General features: G+C 38.1%; 1 protein-coding gene across 6 annotated transcripts in view; it reads right to left on the bottom strand.

Moving 5' to 3' along the window:
- Positions 1–2,093: 2,093 nt before the first annotated feature.
- MARCHF1 (membrane associated ring-CH-type finger 1) overlaps positions 2,094–19,772 on the bottom strand; it is a 154,171-nt gene continuing 136,492 nt past the window's right edge. For all 6 annotated transcript variants that reach the window (XM_042014849.1, XM_042014845.1, XM_042014848.1 and 3 more), the window contains 2 exons: positions 8,521–8,668; positions 2,094–6,243 (listed from right to left, as the gene is read on the bottom strand). In XM_042014849.1, the coding sequence (XP_041870783.1) occupies positions 5,942–6,243; positions 8,521–8,668 (450 nt within the window). In that variant the 3' untranslated portion in view covers positions 2,094–5,941. The remainder of the gene's footprint in view (positions 6,244–8,520; positions 8,669–19,772) is intronic.

Genomic DNA, 19,772 nt, shown 5'->3' on the forward strand with positions numbered 1-19,772 from the left:
AATATGTAACTAGTTACCTGTTACAAAGGAAAAATAAAACTAATCAAGTTATTAGACTAAAATGACAGCATTACTTTAAAAATGGAAGCATTTTCTAAATAAAGATGGAAGCATCCTACTAATGGCAGCTCTCACTCAAGTTCACACAATTAACCAAGGCAGTACCATGCTGATTTGAAAACTGATAAAGTGATAATGCCCATTGCTAAGATACAAAGTGCTCAAAAAATCTTACCCATGCTTTTTAATGAAATACTCTTTTTCCCCAGCTCTCAAAATTTGGTAGCAAACTTAGAGGTAAAGTGGCACTTGAAGATTCATTAAAGCCTTTGCCTGAATTTCTAGACTGATTTGTTCTTTTGACTGTATCTTCGGGGCTCCTGTAAGTAGCAGTCTTTCTTCTGTGAGCTGTGAACTTTTTTCTGAGTTTAATATGACCCCATCTAAATCTTGCTACTTTGCTTTTCACTTCTGTGCTGTTTGTGTGCCATTATTAAAGTTTGTTGATCATGTTGTTTGCCACATTCCCAGGCATATGCATACACAGATGTATTGATCCATGTTTCATTATAGAAGTATTTCCTCAAATTATTAGTAATTTACTTAACACACTTAAAAATTGCTGTGACCTTTCTTCTTTGGTTTTTATTTGGAATAGTGCTGATTACTGTAGTATTATATCTCTTATCTTTCAGGTGTTTAAAAAAAAAAAAATGAAGTCTTGTGTTTCAGTTAGTATTTGTCCCAGAGCCCACATTCTCCAGCAGACTGGAATCATTCTGTTCTCAATCAAGGTTATTTTCTTAGCTCTGTGTCATAGGCAGTGGAAATGTGCTACACCAGTCAGTATTTTTGGCAAGTTTTTTGACAATTTCTTTGACTTTTAGGAAAGCTCATGCAGAACAGCTTTAATATTTTATTGGCTTGGATGTGTGTACACGGACATCAAACTGAACAGAAACATGTTTTGTGTTCTAATGGTACCCTTCATAAGAGATTCAAACTTGTGTGCAAAGAAAAAAGGCATAGGGACCCATACCTCTACTCTTTTAATTCTGAAACCAAATTTGGCTCCACTTTTCCATATGCTAATAAACAGAAATTAATATATCTTTATTACTATAACTTCTTTGGTTATGCTGTTTCTTTGGTATTGTATCTTGAATTGTGAATTCATTTTTATTTACATAGTGAGCTAGTTAGGGCAGCTTTAAGAAAGTGAACAAATGGTTAGCCTTGGATGTAGGGAATGAAATTAATTAGAACACTACTTCTGTGTTTTGAACATATATTCTTACCAATCATCAGCCATATGATGACTTATTCCAGCTAGAATTGTGGTATTTTGAAACTTAGCCCGCTGTCTCCCCAGCTGGCCATCTAGGAGAAAGGTATGGGGTAGGTGGATCTGTAGAAAACTAAATTTGGACCTTGGTTGGAACATTCTGTTTTAGTCAAGGTAAGATATTTTCTTTGGTTTTACACTTCAGAAAATGTACAGGCTTTTTTATAATGCAAACATGTAATATTCCTTTTCATTTTAAAAAATGTCCTTAGGGTTTTTAAAAAGGAGAAAACCTCACCAAGTCAAAGTACAAAATGATACAAAAAGGAACAGGATCCATGCTGACAGTCTGGGCTGGGATTAGCTTTAAAGTACTTAACTGTCCAGTCCATATTTAAAGCTTTTATGTGTTGGACATTCCAAAATCACTGTAACAGTTTGTTCCAAGGCACTGCTTTTCTTAGGAAGCTTTCATCCTCTTACCCTCCTGGAGCTGAAACCCAGTACTAGTTGTCCATTATTCTATGGATGTAAAACCAGTTGCTCTAGGCTTCTTTATAGGGTTGAAGCCTGCAAGCTAAGTAACTATAATTCTTTTCAAGTGTTTTTGTACTACAAGTTACTTTCCTGAGCATTCTGCAAGGCAGGGTACCCAAAAGTAGCCCCTTGCAGCTTAGCAGGTTTATCAGTATTAAGTAAGTAGCAGAATATATTGTTCATCTTTCTTGCAAGAGTGTGGTCTTGCCAATTCATGTTCAGCATGTGATGCTCTATGTAACAAGGTGACAAATGTAGAATACTACAGTGGTTTGAGTAATTTGTTTAATACAAATACATTTTTTCACAACATTAAGCAGATACATTACTTTTGTTTTCCTTGCCTTCTGTCTTCCAGTACACATTCACCCACAAAAACATACACTTTTTCTTTTGCAAAAGAGAGGGAGTTAAACAAGTAACACAAACTCGTAGTTCCAAATATTATACACAGTAAAATACTTTCATCAGAGTGTAAGTTTCATTGCATTATTGGAAATTATTAACTGTTTGTTCTGGAGATGGGGAGTTGTTATTTTTTCTACACAACAAAAATAAACACTACCTTCAGATAGCACTGTGTGAATGGCACAGTTGGACTAGTCAAGAATCTTTGTAATGCTACTGATAGTCAGAAGTGGTATATTTATGCCAGTTTGAAATAAACTTTATAATGCTTGTAACTTAAAAACAGGAAAATAAATGTGCATGTTCACAGGAGTGAATACAGGAGTATCTTGTTTAAACATCCAGATCTGACCTGACACCAAATTACTTTCACCTACCTTTATTAAAACTTTGTTTAAACAAGAATGCAGATTTAGCTGTTCTTGCTAATGGCAGCTCAGAGCCAGGTTCTGCCCTTGTAGGTTTAGCCAGGCCAAATTCCACTGTCAGCATATTTGCCAGAGCTGCACTGTGGCTACACAGGAGTTTGATACAGTTCTTTATTTGAGATGGCATCTTCATTGAAAAGTCTTTAGACTTTTTCTTATAACCTTCAGTACACTGTTTTGTTTAGTTTTTTTTTTCAGGTTAGAATACTGTGGTTAATAAATTAATACAGAAAATTGTACTTTGTGTGGGAATGAAAAAGCATTGGTTGGTAAGGATCTGTCTAGTTTCTCTTATTATTGAAGACCAGAATCCAAGGCATGGTGGTATGAATAGCTCCTTGCCCTCTTGAAGAGGTTGTACCCTGCTTCAGAAACAAATTCCAATCCTGCATGAAATCCCTGAAAGCTCTAGAAAATCCAGTGTACCTAAGAAGAGAAAGGGATGCATGGACTAACGCTGTAATGCTTTAAAAGGTTAAAGGCTGCTTCAAGCCAGCTGAAATCTCTCTTGCTGGTGACTTGTCTCATTGTCCATCTCAACAGTGTCCCATTTTGCTCCTTTTCCTGCTGTCCACATTAAATATTTCCAAGGGAGAGGAGGAATTTCAACTGAAGTCTTTCTCCTTTCTTTTATTTAATTAAGTGTAAACTCAGTTGCATATATGGTTCAGTGCCAGAACAGTGTTTGAAGTTGAAGGCATTAGTATAAAATTTTGCACGTTGTCTTTTGTGTTGCTGACTCTTCAGTATATTTTTTAAAAAATGCAAAATCTTGTTGGATGCTACAGTTCTGCTTTCAGAATCTTCAGGTTTTTTCTTCTTTGAGGTGAATTTTGTACTTGTTCAAGAAAAAAACCCCAATTGAATTAGTCTCCAGTAAACTGACAAAAGAGGGGATAAAGTACTTTCAATGGGGTCGTGATGCTACAGCAGTCAAAGAACAAGCTGGCTAAAGAAGCAGGGTTACTTTCACTTAGTAAGAAACTGTTATTTCAGAAAGCTCTTAATTATCCTTCATAATAATGTTCCTTGTCAGTAAATTTTGCCGATTCCTCAGGTTTATTGTAAACATCTTTCCAAACATTCAGATGCAGTTAGTAATTTTAAGTGTCTCACTTCAGATATAATGAGATTTACCTTTCAAGTAGCTTTTTGAAAACCATGTCATTGCAGACTATCTTAAGCATGTGCAGTTACAAGACATTCCTTAGTCATGTCATCATGCTCTGAAGACCTTCTGAAGTCTCCTCCACAATTTTAAATGGAGAAATGATTTGGTTTCTCTTGTATGTAATTTCAAATAAGAAGCTGCTACAATTGGAAGTTGCAGTTGTATAGTTGGGAAATTATTTTATATAAAAAGTGCGTGCCATTACATGAAGAAATTTCAACATTAATCCAACTCACCTGGAGTAACTTACAGCAAGTATAGATGTATAATAAGAACCCATTCAAGCACCAAGATTTTGTGTCCTGTCTAGCCAGATAACAATCACTTAGTCACAGCCAAATTACAAGAGCAAATCCAATACAAAAGTATATAATAATCTGATTAAAGACACATTTCTTGCTAACACTGCTACTTCTAGCATTCCCTGAGCCTTAAGCCAGTAAACATTCACAAAGGAATACCTAGTATATAAACTCCAATACATCTTAGGCCCAGCAGCCTGGATATTTGCAAGAATGGGATGAATCTGTTATTTCACTGTAAATATGTGAGTGTAGAAAGAGAAAATTTACCAGTAGAAACTTCAAGGCTTCTGTAGAATTCTAGTTCACTTGTAATTGTGGCAGATAGCCCTACTTTAAGTGAATCTCTACTCTCCTGTCCTTATTACTCTGGTTCTTTATTTGCTGTTTTTTGCTTTTCCTCCTTTACTAAATACAATATTAAAAAAAGAACTTTCAACTTTTTTTTTAAATATATGTTCAGGGCCCAGACTCGTCCACACCAGTACGTAACTACTCCAAGTCAATACTTGCTCTTGTGTCCTTGAGGTAAACACCACAGTTTTGCAAAGTGAATCACAAAATCGGTTCTTTATATAATTCACCCTGTTGGACACAGTATTACATCTACATTCATTTATCTATTGCACCTTTTAATGCTATTCACACTTCATTTTTATATGCCAGTGCTCAAAACATGAAGTTAACAACTGAACTGTTGAATCTCTAACACCTTAAGTTTACCTGTACAGAAGGAAACCATTGATTTGGTTTTTTCAGTCAGGAAGATAAAAACTAACTTTTTAGAACAAGGAGATAAAAACTAATGTTTTCTTAAGATACATAGGTAGGTATGTTCTCTTACATCTACCTTTCTGTATCATGAATCTTAAAAAATAAAACCAAAAATAGCTTCCATCTTTACTATGTGTCATCCTTTTCCACACCTTTGATAACAGACAATTTATTTTTGTGTGATTCTGCAGTAAACTGCTTTTTTTAAATTTACAATTCTGCCTCAATACTTTGCATATCCAATTTATGTCTAATTCACTCCTATAAAGTAAAATAAACAGCAGAGCTGCTCTTCTAAATGCATATCGACATACTCTCTCCTTCCTGTACTTACTTCACTGACATTTAAAAAGACTGACTGTAGCTTATGGAGACATGAGTTTATACTGGTTGGAACTGCTTACTTTTCAAAAATTCAGCCATAGTTAAAACCAGCTGGTTCAAATATCCATAGCTGACACAGCTGCCCAAACACTGAGGCTCCGCTACAGTCACATGAAGGTGTTACTGTACGAGGCTGAGAGAGCGAGTGCTGCAATACAGCTCTCTGGAATTCTGTTAATGCATATAACTGGACTGGTACCCTTTGAAGCACATCTTTGAAAAGGTAAATAGCAAATACAACTTTTAGTAGTAAACAGATGAAAGGTTTTGCGTCTTCTGTAAACAAAATTATTGTAACAGTTCTGTTTTCTACTTTCCCAGCCAGCCCAGTTAGGAAAAAAAAAGTACATTGTCACATTGGTTTGGCATTGTCTGTTAAACCTGTTCTCTATTGCACTTTCTACACTTCCACTACACTTGCTGACTAGTTGCGAAACTACGTCACGAACGGTCACATTCCATACAGTAACAAGTTGCTTTGCTGAATCCATTTTCCTTGTATGGTTTTGGTTTTTGTACGGGGTATTGTTTTGTTGTTTGGTTGGGGTTTTTTTAACTGAAAAAATGCACAGTCATTTCTACTTTCTTGTAGCACTTGTAGTGTAGCAAACACTACGTGTTACTCTGCGAGGAAGAAGCAATGCTGTCCGTGTCAAACTGGCATGACCTCCGATGTCGCTTCTTCCGCTGCCAGCTGAGAGTTTGTACCTGTCTGTGCTACTGGCACCACCACCGCGTCCTTCACCTCCGAGGGCTGAGTGCACGGGGAGTTTTTCTCCTCCAGTTTTTTGATGGTGTCTGGGCAGTTCTGAACAAAGATCACTCTGTTGTAGGCTTTCAACCTGCGCCACAGCTGGACGTAAACCTTACACTGCACATACATGAAGACCAGGCCTCCTGTGAATCCAATGGCCACCACAACGAGTTTTGTCCAAAATGGCCATTCAAGGACACCTTTGAAATAGAAAGTTTGTGTTATATATTGAATATCAAACACTTGAGTTTCAGTAACATATACTGAAAAGAAGCCACTTGCTAAGAATGACCGGGTATGTACACACTGTTGGGGCATGTACACACTTTCTGTGGCTCTAGAAAATAGACAGGGTTTCCTATTCCATAGGTCGGCCAAGAAACTGCCTATGGAATAGGAAACTGCTTCTCACTTTTAACTGATTTTACCCCCATTTGGTCAAACAAGAAGCTCAATGCCACTCTCAGAAGCTTTCCTTCAGGGTTTCTTCCACCTGTTAACATTAAAGATAGGCTGCTGCTGCTTCCGTGGTAATACAGGAAGCATCTTCTTTTAATTAACTGGTATAGGACAGAGAGTTTTGTGTCTTTCATATTTTCCAGGATTGCCAAATTTTCAGACTTGAGCTTTCCTAGGACAGAAAGCTCAGCTGAACCTAGACCTGTTTCTTAAAGCAGAATAAATTTATGTGAAACTTGATTCTCTACCACTGGTGCCATATAGATTCTAGAATATTTTAAATATATTTTAAACTGGCTTTTCTATAAACCAGTATAAGGTTTAGCAATTAAAGGGTTTGCATCAAATATTTCGCTAAAGAGAAAAAAAACCCTCAACCCTTTAAATAATTTGAGATACCCATTTAAAAATGGGATTTTTAAACTCAGAATATTAACAAACAGTACTAGTATTATTGAGGGCTTTCAATTTTTCTCCTTCTCAAAATATGTTTTAAAAGTGTTTTTTCTGCAGTGCTTACTGTCTTTGTCTTGGCAATTCCCATTTAAAGGGAGAAAATGGAGAAGAAAATAAACTACATATATGTCCTTCTTACTCCCCCCAAATACACACTCACTTTTGTAAAAGTACTCTCCCCTCCAACAAGCAAATTTTGGGGCAAAAGCATCCTCTGCACAAACACTTACTTCTGCATGTTCTAAGTAGCTTCAGGGCATCTGTCCATTTTTTAGTGTAAAGAATCAGCTGTTACATTTGGCAAATACTGAATGCTATACAAATCATAAATACTTTTTGAGCCTACCAGGAATAATTAACATGATTCTTTTGCATTGTGTGTAACAACAAAAATGCCTGTTAGCTGTTTTGTTATGTAAATTCAGCTAATCTACAGAAATAGCTTCCTACTTGTAATGAGTAGGGTGATGTAGTTATATTCATAAATAGAAGTTCAAAGCCATTCCTAGTCCTGTCCTGCGGGCCAGGTTTTTTGAGATAAAAAACAAGGTTACCCATTTTGAAAGAATGCAAAACAAGACTTTGTAGTGTGTATTCATCTGTGACTTACTGAGGCTTGTTGCTTATTTTCCTCTCTGAGGCAAGAAAGGCAAGCATCAGGAGTATCATCAAATATTTATCTAACTAGCAAGGAACAAAGCTCCACCTGTTTTGTTTTCCATGTTAACTTCAGAATATAAAAGGAAGTTAGAGACCTTTGTTCCTCTAGGGTGCTTAAATTCAGTTCAGATCAAAACTCAAAAGCTTTTTATCATCATGATTGCATTTAAGACTAAAGACCAAATAAACTTAGATTTGAAATGGAAAACAGTAGTTCAATTTCAGATGTATTTTCCACATATGCTAAGTGTGGCTCCTACTTACGTTAAGCATGCATTTTGTTACACATGTCCAGTTGGATTTCCAATATCTCCACAGATGGAGACTCCATCACTTCTCTGTTCCAGTGCTTAACCAATAAATACAGCTGGAACATGGACGTTCACAGTGAAATTCTGTTTGAAAGGACACAGGAATGGCTTTCCATGCTACTCAAGTCCCACATGAAGGACTAACACAACTGGAAAACTGTCTCTTGGAAGTTCATATTAGGAAGCTTGTTAATGAAGCAGCTCTCCTGTACTTTACTTCCTATCTTCCTATCAAGGTTCAAGTGAGTAATATGAATAAATTGCTATTTTAAGGACCTGAACTTGCACTGAGCTGTTTGAATTTGACTCATCTTTTTGCCTGAGCTTTAGAATTACCCAGATAATGGGAGATAACCCAGGAAGAACTGCCGGGCTAGTTAAGCTGTTGTAATGATTACAAGAAGTAGAGTTCTCTCTGCAGGGGCATAAGATAAGATTTTCATACTGACGCATTCAGAACTTCTGCATTAAAGTCTTTGGTGTAGCCATGTGAGCTGTTATTTAAGAACAGAATGGGACTGGTTATAGAGCTGCTTTTCAAAGCCAGCCATTGCATTATCAACAGCACCAAAGAAGGTAAAAGATACTTACCATTATCATTGCCTTGTTTAATTTCTTCAGCGGTTCTATCAATTAAAACATACAATGACCAAACAACACAGGTAATTGCAATTACATGGAATGTGACTGAACACACGATTTTTCTCCTCTCACTTGTTGTCATCTGTAGTTTCTCCCACTGAAATTAAAAAAAAAAAAAAAATTAAAAAAAATCTGACTTACAAAATTTTACATTAAACTGATTAGGCCATTGTGGCTCTTTCTACCAAAAACACAAGCAGTAATAAAATTAATAAATCCTTTTGTTTTGGTTATACACATTACAGGAGTATGTGCATTGTCCCTGTAAAGTTCACCATGATCTCATTTTCAGAGATTCAGAGGAATGAAGAGCTCTGTTCTGTTTGTGTCTGCTTGTGAATGATATCTTAAGTAATTTCATTACAGTACAGCCAAAACATGTTAATAGACAGGTAAAAAGATGAATATTTACTTTAAATTTGCGTTTCTGGTGGTGAGAGAAGAAAAAGCCCAAACATTAGTTTGTAATATGTATTAAAATGAGGGGAATGCAGTTATGTAACAGTCTTCCCATAAAATAAAAGCACAGGAAATGCAACTGCATTGAGGAGTAAATTCAATAAACTTGAAAAGATGATTACATGGAAATGATCATATATGATAGCAGCCAAATAGCCTCAGTAATGCAAGGAGGATATTCCAGGCACTTGTTTGTGAATTATAGTGCTAAATCCTGGCTTAAGTTACGGCTATTTTAAGATGAAATACACTATTCTCTGCAATTGAAAAATGCAGCCCCTGAAGCGATTTTTTTTAATCTCACTTGTGACACGGTTTTTTCCCAACACTTCTTTGAAACAAAACCCTTCTCCCCTAAAACGTTTGCCTTTGAAAACAGATGAAAGAATAGGACACTTAAAAGCAAAATGCCTCAATTCCGATGGATAATCTTGGAGTCAGTCACTGGCATCTGAGGAAGGAAAGCAGTGCAAAGCACGAGACGCGAGTGCCACCTCCCTGTGGCCCTGTAAACACCGACTGAGCCGCACTCAGCTCATTGCCACAGCACTGCTGCCACCTGCTACAGCTGGGACAGCAACCCCAGCCACTGCAGAGCACTGCTGTGCTGTACATTTACTGCCAAGCTGTGAGTTTGGCTTGGTTTTCCTTGTTTAGGTTTCTGGATTGTTTTGGTTTTGTTACCTGTTTTCACCGTTTGGGATTTTTTTTAAATTTTTTTCTGGGGAATAACAAATTTCTCTAAATTCCTTAGGCTAGAGCTGGAGATGCCATCCAAGCTAAATGTTTAGCCTTCAACCTGAACCAACATGGCCATTCTACTCTGAACACTCTTTGCTGTCACGCTACGTTTTGAAGGAGCACAACTGCAGAGAAACGTGAGGAGGGTCAGTGCCACATCACCAAGAGGAAGAACTCTCAGAAATACTTCTTCCTGCTTGTAGAGCAGGACATACCAGGCCAAACAAATTTCAGTCTTTAATGGCAGTTAAAGACATGTTTCAGAGCTGTTGCCTCAAAACACAATCTCTAGAACATTTTCTAGCCCTTGACAAAATTCTCTGAATCACAGAATATTTTGGGTTGGAAGGGACCTTAAGGGTCATCCAGTCCAACTCCCCTGCAATGAGCAGGCACATCTTCAATTAGAACAGCTTAGAGCCCTGTCCAACCTGACCTTAATGTTTCCCAGGATGGGACACCTACCACTTCCCCGGGCAACCTGTTCCACTGTTTCACCACTCATCATAAAAACGTTCTTCTAAATGTAGTCTAGATCTACCCTTTTTTTGGTTTGTTTTGTTTAGAATCATTAACCCTTGTCCTACTGTAACAAGCCCTGCTAAAAAGTTTGCTCCCCCTTTCTTACAGGCCCCATTTAAGTACTGGAAGGCTGCAATAAGGTCTTGGAGCCACCTTCTCTCCAGGCTGAACAACCCTAACTGTCCCAGCTTTTCCTCACAGGAGAGGTGCTCCAGCCCTCTGATCATTTTTTGTGGTCTCTTCTGGACTCACTCCAACATGTGCTGTGTGGGTACCCCAGAGCTGGATGCAGCAATCCTAGTGGGGTCTCTTGAGAATCACTTCCCCTGACCTGCTGATCATGCTTCATGAACACAAAGCAAAAATAACTGTTTAGAAAGATGAAAGTATTTCCTGAGTGATATACAAAGAGTCAGAGCCATCAGTTTATTTATTAGCTGAGACCTCATTGCAGTTTCTGATACATCTACTTAGGAGTGAAAACTGAGCTTGCTGGGTTTTGTATGGCAGTCTGGAAAAATGGGAGATTTAAAAAAAGTATTAGATTTTTTTTTAAGTAATAAAACTCCAAAACTTTATATTCATTGTAGTCCATGTACATAATATTCAGTGGTCAGACCAGACAGTATGTGGCATTATCACAGTCTTACATCTTTACAGTCACCAGGTAACACAGTCTTTCACCTGGAGACTTTCATCCTTTTTCCAGAGAAAATTCAATTCAAGTCTTGTAACAGACTGTCTTTCCAAAGAAAGAAACCTTGTCTTTGCCCAGATGGAAGAAAGGGTTTTACCCTAGCTCTTCACTCACCTGTGGATGCTTTTTGAGAGATCAACACAGAACATGAAGAAGAGTGATTTGTTCTTGAAAAAAGAGTTTGTCTGTCATCTCAACTTTGATGCTACACCGTTTGGTCTCTTGGAGAGAAGACTCTGTGCAAAATTGTCATTGTCATGTATATGTGCAATCTCATTATAGCTATTTTACTCTCTAACATACTCAAAAGCCTTAGTGTTGATCTGAATGCCCAGTCAAAGATGAATGCTGGTCCCATTAGTCTAAGGGTATACATTTTGTAGGTGGAAAAAACCCAGACAAAATCAACCAACCAGCAGGCAGGATAGGTAAATAAAGGCACAAGCTCACAGAATTCTGTTGAGATTTACAAGAAAAGTATATAAGGAGAGGGAGCTAGCAGAAATTGGCTAAAGCAGGCCTTTTTCCTAACATCCCATGATCAAATCCAGCCAGAAAGCATGCCAAGGCCTACTGGACTCTGCTTCCTCTAACTGGCCCCTTTTCTTCTCCCACAAGACTGCCTGCCTTGCCTTGCCTTTCCTTACCTGCCTTCGTTGCCTGCCTGTCCGTCTCTTCCATCCACGCACACGTTACCACACCAGACAGAAGGGGGCTGCCAAGACACCGGGAGAGGTCACCAGGGCATGGGTGATTATGGGACTGGAAGACTGTGCAGAATATCTTGTACTCCCAATTTGGGATTCAAGAAAGGAATAAGGTCCAAGGAGAGACTCCATCTCTCACAGACAGATAACTGGGAGCATTTTACAGTTCTTAGTGTGACCCAAAGCTGCTCTTCTGTTTTGCCCTGCCCTGTTGCAGTCCCAGTTCTCTCAGCTTTGGTGATTATGGGCTGAACTCAGAAGGGAAAATTCAATTAAACGTTGTGCTATACTTCTGGTGATCTCAGTTGTAGCTGATGTAACTTCCCCATCCTACTCACATATTTTAGGTTGGCTGAGCAGAGAGTACTTTGTGACTACTCTCACTCTCTACTAGATGAGTGACGTTAGTAGACGAGCCAGCAATTTATGTTGTCCTGGAGCAGGAAAGTGCAATTCCCTATTTTACATTTTTCATGATAGAATTATATCAAAAAAATAACTGTTAGTTTTAGAACAGACTTGCTTGGACAAAAGCACAGTTATGTGAAATGAAAATGGCTTTAAAATCCATAACAAAGGACGAGACAACAACATACTGAGCAATGAAAACATCGGCCCCTTTTACTTGTGCTTTATAGTCCAGGACTTGATAGAGCCTAAAGTTGTGTGGGGAGGTTTGGCAGGTGCTACCTTTCATGTCACACAGTGCATTAATGCCTCCTTAACCACTGATAAATTCATCTCTGCTGTGTTTCGAAGGTCCCGCAGTTCTCACGGCTTGCTACATTCATAATAGCAAGATAAATTGTGTCATGTTTTTTATTACCTTGGTCAGTGATCTCCAAGAAAAATGTCATCAGGTTGATGACACTGTGACATACCATGGATAGAATATCAGATGCCACCAAGAACAGAAAATAGCACAAAATTAAGTACACAGATGCAATTTTCCTTGGAAACTTAGATGTTAGTACTCCTAAGGTGCTCTAGAGACTAACGAGAGAAAGAAATGGAAGATTAACAGCCAGAGGAGACATTTATCATGACTTGCAAATTATTGAGCTACTAAATTCATAGAAAAACTGTAGCTTTTTGCCCAGCCCCCTACAAAGCACCTCTTCACTGTTGTACATCCAATTGTCACACCCACAGATTCTGTAATCCTGGCAGCAATGCAAAGAAAGACTGGAAATCATCACAGATGCAGATGGTTTCATGTGCAAGCAACCACATGAATATCACAATGCTTCACAGAACAGGTGTGCTAGAACACTTTATAACATCTAACCAGGACCAAAAGACCTTTTACACAAGTCACCAATCCAAAGTGTAACAATATGTGTCCCCACTAGAAAGCTTGGAATATCCCCAGCCCCCTTTTTATGTTCTGAATAAGCTTTCCAAACACGTTGCTTGCACTGTGCTCTGAAAACCACTGGAGGGTGGTAGGAGACTGCCTGACTCACAGGTTCCTACCAAGAAACCAGAATGGAAAGAAACTGGGTTGTCAATGTGATCAGAAACACTCGTCCCACCCCAACTACTACTTACAGCTGCTTCTAAAACATAACGTGAACCTCAGTCGGAATTCCTATGCTTTACTGCCAGAGAAATTTGGAATAATCTTTAAAGTGGCATCTGTAAAACTGTACCCTGTTCTAGGTTTCTACCTTGCATTTTGCTTTTGTTTTTAAAGATTATTTCACTCAGAAATTTCAAGAGAATGGTTACTGATTTTAAATCCCACTCCCGTAATTATGAGTCATGAGTCTTCTGGGAAAATAAAAAAAAAGAAAAAAGAAAAAAAACCCCTAATAACATACAGGGAACTGTAAATCATGTGTAGCCAACCACTTCCCTTTCCTGTAACGTAGTTTGAGAAAATCTCTCATATTTATTTTAAAGGACAAAAATCTGCCTCCCTGCATGTCACTTCTAATAAAAGCTTGATTAATCAATATGCAACAAATAATTACAGATATTTTGTTTAGTATGTTCTGAAAACACTCCTTCTGAGTGTGGGCATGCTGCTTCATATCCTACGTTCCAACACAGCCTCTCCTAACAGAAACAGATCTGCAATTTTAATTCCTTCCCATACATTACGCTTTCTGCAAAGTGGTTTCATGATGGCCCAATGCAGAACCGAAAGCTTCACATTGCTCACACAAAAGCTGTTTCCACACCTCACAATGGCACTCAGCAAACTCTGCTGCTTGTGTTTCTTTTCCCCACCTTCACATTATAGATTTGGTGCCTGCCTGCTCCCATCCTCCACTTTGTGTCCACACGTTGCCTCCTGCTCATGGTAAGCTTCTGTCACACTGGCTACAGATTTTTGTCTACACTGATGTCCTGAAGCAACTGCAGTTCTACTGCAGGTTTGCATGTTCACGCCTCTAACAGCTGATGGTCTCTCTTCTGCAGGGGCTCAGCACTGAGGATGTCAAATACTGAAGGTGAAGTTAATGGGCTGCTTTGCAGTATGCTATGAATGCCTGGACTTTTAACTCCTGGGTATTTTCAGGAACCCTGTTTTAAAAATTGCATGTAAGGAGGTCTGACAGGGGAATCTGGTAGGGGTATGACACTGCTAATATTAAATATTTTTCCTGACATTTTTCTCCCTATCCATCATTTAGCAGAAAAAAATGACTATGTATGTATTGTAATGTATGTAAACAACACCCACAGATGGAAGGACTTCTGCTCTTGCCTAGAGCTAAAGTCATCATGCAATATTTCCTGAATTCTTTCTAAAGAATTCTCTAAAGAAATACTTTGAGAAAACCTTTATCTTAAAGTAATTACGCCTGCAAAATAAAGGCTAAAATTACTTACTACGGGCTGTTGTAGAAACTGCACTCTGTGCACAGACTAAAAACACAGAAAAAGATCTTACCCGAAACTCGACCCAAAGGATTTAGCCAGCACTTTTGAAAAAGAACTTCAGCGGTGTATGCTGAAGTGAGCTGAGCAGTGAAGATATGTCAATAGTCTGAACATGTAGCTCAGAGTCATTTATATTAGGGAGGGCTTTCTGGTCACTTGTTGCAGTACTAATTGGCTCAGGCTCCACAGTGAGCTGTTCACTGCTATCAGCCTAGCAGCTGGAGGAAAGCAGCTGCCATGGTAGTTTGCGGAAGGGAATTTGTGTAGTGGGTGGAAGAGGAAGAAATAATAGTAATAAAGGACAACAGGGCTCCACTCACTTTGGGAGAATAAAATAGCCTCGTGGAGATTTGAAGAGTTCATAGGAGATGAGAATTCAAACCTTGTTATTTGAATAAAAGCATTCTGGGCCTCTCTGTGCCATCTAAACAACATGTGGTTGCAGATTCTACTGTGGGGACTGTGTCTTAAAGGACAAGGCATGTGTCCCCACATCCTGCTCAAAGGTGAGAAATGCCCCTCAGACAGTCCAACAGAATGTGCCAGGTCTGATGTATGACAAGAGAAGGGTTTGAGCCATGAAATCACCTACACTGTGTTCTTTTTCCCAGACACATCCAGAGAGAAGGAAGAACTGAGCAGATTCAGTCAATATTTGTCATTGCCTTTTATCAAAAATGTATCCCAGAGAAGAAACTCTTTTAAGGATCAAGAATAGAAGGCCATAACTAGACCCCTGCTACGATAGTCACTGAACAGGGAAATAAAATGAATTTTTAAAATCCCATGTCACTTGGTGCATCATATGGCCCTATCTGTGCACAACCTTACCTTGATCTAGTTATCCCATTGGACGTTTAGCACAGATCATTGTCTGGTAAACCTGTCTGAAGTTTGCCCAAGATCTGTTTCTGTGCCTAGGAGATACTAAACAAACGTGGCTGGAATTCAAGAGAATTTCTGTGGTGTATTTAAAACACCTATTAAAAATTTAAAACTGAACCAGAAATGCTTCATTTCTAAAGAAAAACACAATTAACTTTTGTGTGATATGCATATGTAGAGTAATAAAAGAAATACATAATGAAAAATCTTACTTTGATAAACACCTTAAGATTATCATCTGCAAAGAACTAATAATTCAGTTTTATCATAATCAAGATGGCACGTTATTTCTTTTCTAAGTGACAATTAAAACAGCTGGACTTAAGTGATATAATCAGTATGACTCTTCACAAGCTTATGCAATTTTTAGCTGTGCATGACATCAATTAGAAAACCCTTAAAAGGTGTAAAAGAGAAGTGTAGAAATTAAGAAGTGTAAAAATTAAGTAATTCAAGAGTATAATTTCTAAAATGAAGTAGCTGTTTTTGCAATATGAAAGTAGTATTGAGAATACTTGTCATTTACTTACTAAAAGAACTTCAGTACCTGCATCCTAATGATCCCAACACAGACTAAACCAAAAAAAATGCTATGCTTTGGGGATCCAGGAACAGCTAGACCTCATGTCCCTCTCATCAAATGCTCTGTCTCGGACAGAGACCAACACCAGATGCTTCAGAGAGATGTGAAAGAAACCCCGTGGCAAGTAATTATAGCATAATCTCTCCATATTGGGAGCCTCTTTCTAGCTCCCATCTGCTATAAATTGCTTTACATCAATATATAGAATGCAGAAGTACTTGACAAAGTGTTTAGTTTCCAAGTATCTTCTTTGAACGCTGAAAAGACATTAACCAATTTTTTGTTCAATAGAGCCTTCAGTGCTATCATGAACTCCTCTTTTACAATGACCTTTTCTTTTCTTGGCTTGTAAGACCTTTAAGAAAAAGATCATTATCTCCAAGCACAATACACTTCAGCTACCTTATCTAAAAAGATAATCCTAACAGATAAACTGCAGGAAAAACATTAAACCACTGATCAAGAGTGAACTACCACCATAATGTAAAACTATGGGGAATTCCTTGTACTAAGAACAACAGGCACCCATGTAGAACTCTCGAAAATATTTACTTCAGATACCTGGGCACATGCCTTTATTACTCAAAAATCAAAAAACAAGCTACATGTTGGTAACCCATAAAGAAACATGGATAAAAGGGGTAGAATTTATGTCTCCATTAACTTTTATCACGGTTAGCAAGAACAGAAGCAGATGCTGCGGTTGTCTGCTCTCCCAACAGTATTTCTACAATCATTCTATCAAAAGGATCTAGTTTGTCACTTTTGTTCCTTTAGCAGTTGTCGACTCCTGCCTCTGTCTAGTCTGTATTTCCAAAAGAGCAGCAGATCTAATTGAAGGCATGACATTTGCTCCAGTCACTGAGTAGCAAATACCTTTAAATCACAGTCTGGTTCTCAAACAACTTAGACACACATACACACACACACACACACACACACAGACAGACAGAGAAAACCATAAAAAAAACAATCGATGTGCCATACCACAAGAGCACAGACCATAATTTTGCTGCAAGACCAGTTATGCTGGGATTTCCCTTTCCAACCAAAGCAGGTGGGGCTGCTGCATTTTGTGGTATGTATTCTTTAGGCAATACAAAAGCAGCCATGAGACAGGCTCAGTGGTGAATTTGAGAGGGATTCTGCTGGGGTCAAAGCAACCACAAGTCCTTTCTCCACTACAGGAGCCATAACAAACCATCTCCCAGCAGTCCGTGCCTGAGTCTCTGTCTTTGAATACCAAGTGGGATGGGTTCCCTTTGCACATCTGGGTGTTTATAGTGTGATGGATGTGGACAGAAGGCTCGGACAGCATGGTAGAAATCGGAAAAGGAGAGAAATTAGAAAAATGGATATAGCAACATGCTGGAGACCAACATCCTATGACAGTTTTGTACACCTCTCCACTTCCTCTAGTCTTTTAGTCATGTCCAGTTGAAGGGAATTTCTCTGAAGATCTGTTGTTTTAGGTACCTAAACCATACCTGTAGTATATGATCACAGTTTTATTAGAGAGTGTTTACTTCAATCGCCTTCTCTCCAGTATTCATCACAGTGCTTAATTTCGTCAAAGTCAAATTGTTCAGCCTGCTGAGAATCAGTCCAAATTGTTACAAAGATGTGGTTTGATTTAAATGTCCTTTTTTTTGCCAAAACCATGGTATTTTTAAATACGTTGTTGTTTAAACATACCTAGACATAACCTATTTTTGCAGCTATCTATACAGTATCTATGCATATGTCTCAATGGCCATGAAATAAAGATTAAAAAGAGGAGCTGATGCTTTTAATTATCTATAAATGTGGCTTTAGCAAGAATTCTGACTTCCCAATGTATAGCTACAGTTGCCTTCTCTGTCTTTTAATTTTCCCACAAGAGAGATTCTTTCGATCCAATTAAATAAAAATAAAATAGAGGAAATTTGTGCTGAGGGAAGATGCAGTAATTAACACAAAACTACAGCCTAGTGCTCTAGTAAAGAGCTAAGGGAAGCTATTCATTCTGACAAAAGGGGGAAATTTTAATTTTTTCCCAATAATTTTAATAAAATGCTACAGGAATAAAATTAAATGAACAAAAACCACCAAACCCGAATAAACTAAAAGTTATCCCATTTTGACCATAATTTAGATCCATTACTGGAATTTCTGTGCTCAAGAGAACATCACTGTGTTAAGCCATTTTTAGCATGCATTCCACCAGAAAGAATCAACCTGTGAACAGATCATTCTCACACCAATAGGTCCCAGGCAAAATAAATTTGAGGCAAAAACCAAATTGTATGTGTTAATTACGCACATTAATCAGATCATGAATAGCAGCCCTCTCCCATGGGAGTTGGTAAAGTTCCTACTTCAAAATTAAAAGGTAAAAATGGCATTTTTAGAAAACTCCATCAATAACAGTGACTGGTTTAGGTCAATGCTTGGATTGATTATGCTCTTTAAATTTCCTATCACTAGCTATACATTTTGTGTCAGCATTCCATTTACACTTTCTTTATTTGTAAAGCCAGAGATTCTCTTAATTATTTTCAATGCTTCAGCTTTCCAGCCCTTCCTTGGCTATAGCTATTGATGAGGTCAAGCTGTAAAACAAAACACTGAGAAGGCTGAAATAAAAAAATGAAAAGGAGACCCCAAGTTCTTAAAAAATAAGAGAGAGGCTGATGAACTGCAGGATGGAATAGGGCTCTCAAACTAAAATGGAAATGGAATCTTTTGATGCAAGTTGCATCTGTAAAACAGCTCAAATCAAACTGTTTATTTCAGCCTCAGAAAGCACAGAAGATTTGTACCTCCCAGAGCTCATGTTCGTGGTTCTGTGCGATGGTGGATAACACTACTAATACCCAGAGCTGAACAATCTCCCAAATTCCCTTTGCTTTTGTAAATGCTATTGAGCAGCAGAAGTAGCCAGTTTGGTTCCTGGCATTTAATTAGAAGAGGACAGAGTTTTCATTTAATTTTCTTGTATATTTTTCATTTGCTTCTTAAAAGAATGCAAGTTCAAAGCAATGACAGTACAAACATCTTGCTCCACCTCCAGGAAGGATGCTGCACATGGGGGTGTCCCAGCAAAGCATCACAGGTAGGATGACTTTTAGCAAGCCTAAGGGTATGCTATGATGGTTTCAAGGTAAGAGGTACGAGAATCTTTTGTCAGAAGTCCATGGGAACTGGAACAGCTGTGTGAATAAAGCTGTGTTTTGAATGGAAGAGAAAGACATACGGAGATGGCAGGCTAGCACAAATTCTACCACTGTAAGAAAGTTAAGTTCTAGTATTGCTCTTGTGGCAGAAAAGGCAAGACAGCATTATTCTGTGAACTACAGCATGCTATCTAGATACAGATAAATTAGCAGCAATGCTCTATTATCCTCAAAAATTAAGAATACAACTGTCTGAACAAAGTAGTCCCTTGCATCCCCAGGGCATCAGAACAGGATATAAATGCTATAGAATTATTTTTACTTTACAAGCTTTAATATACACATTGTCCCTTGAGCCCAAAGTTATTTGCTATAATGACATGATAGCCATGATATTACAAGAAAGTAATAGCATTGTGCCTTTGTGCATACTGGTGAAGTGTCTGACCCCACATATTGCAGGCAATTATTTGAGGCTACTGATGTTTTGAGAGAGTTTACTGGAAGAAAGATAACGCTGGAGCAGGTTGCCTTGACGACAATACGTAACTGCACCAGAA

This window comes from Corvus kubaryi, unplaced genomic scaffold (assembly GCF_017639235.1).
Source record: "Corvus kubaryi isolate FWS band 111438036 unplaced genomic scaffold, C.kubaryi_AGA036_p1.0 split3-131, whole genome shotgun sequence".
NCBI lineage: Eukaryota > Metazoa > Chordata > Aves > Passeriformes > Corvidae > Corvus > Corvus kubaryi.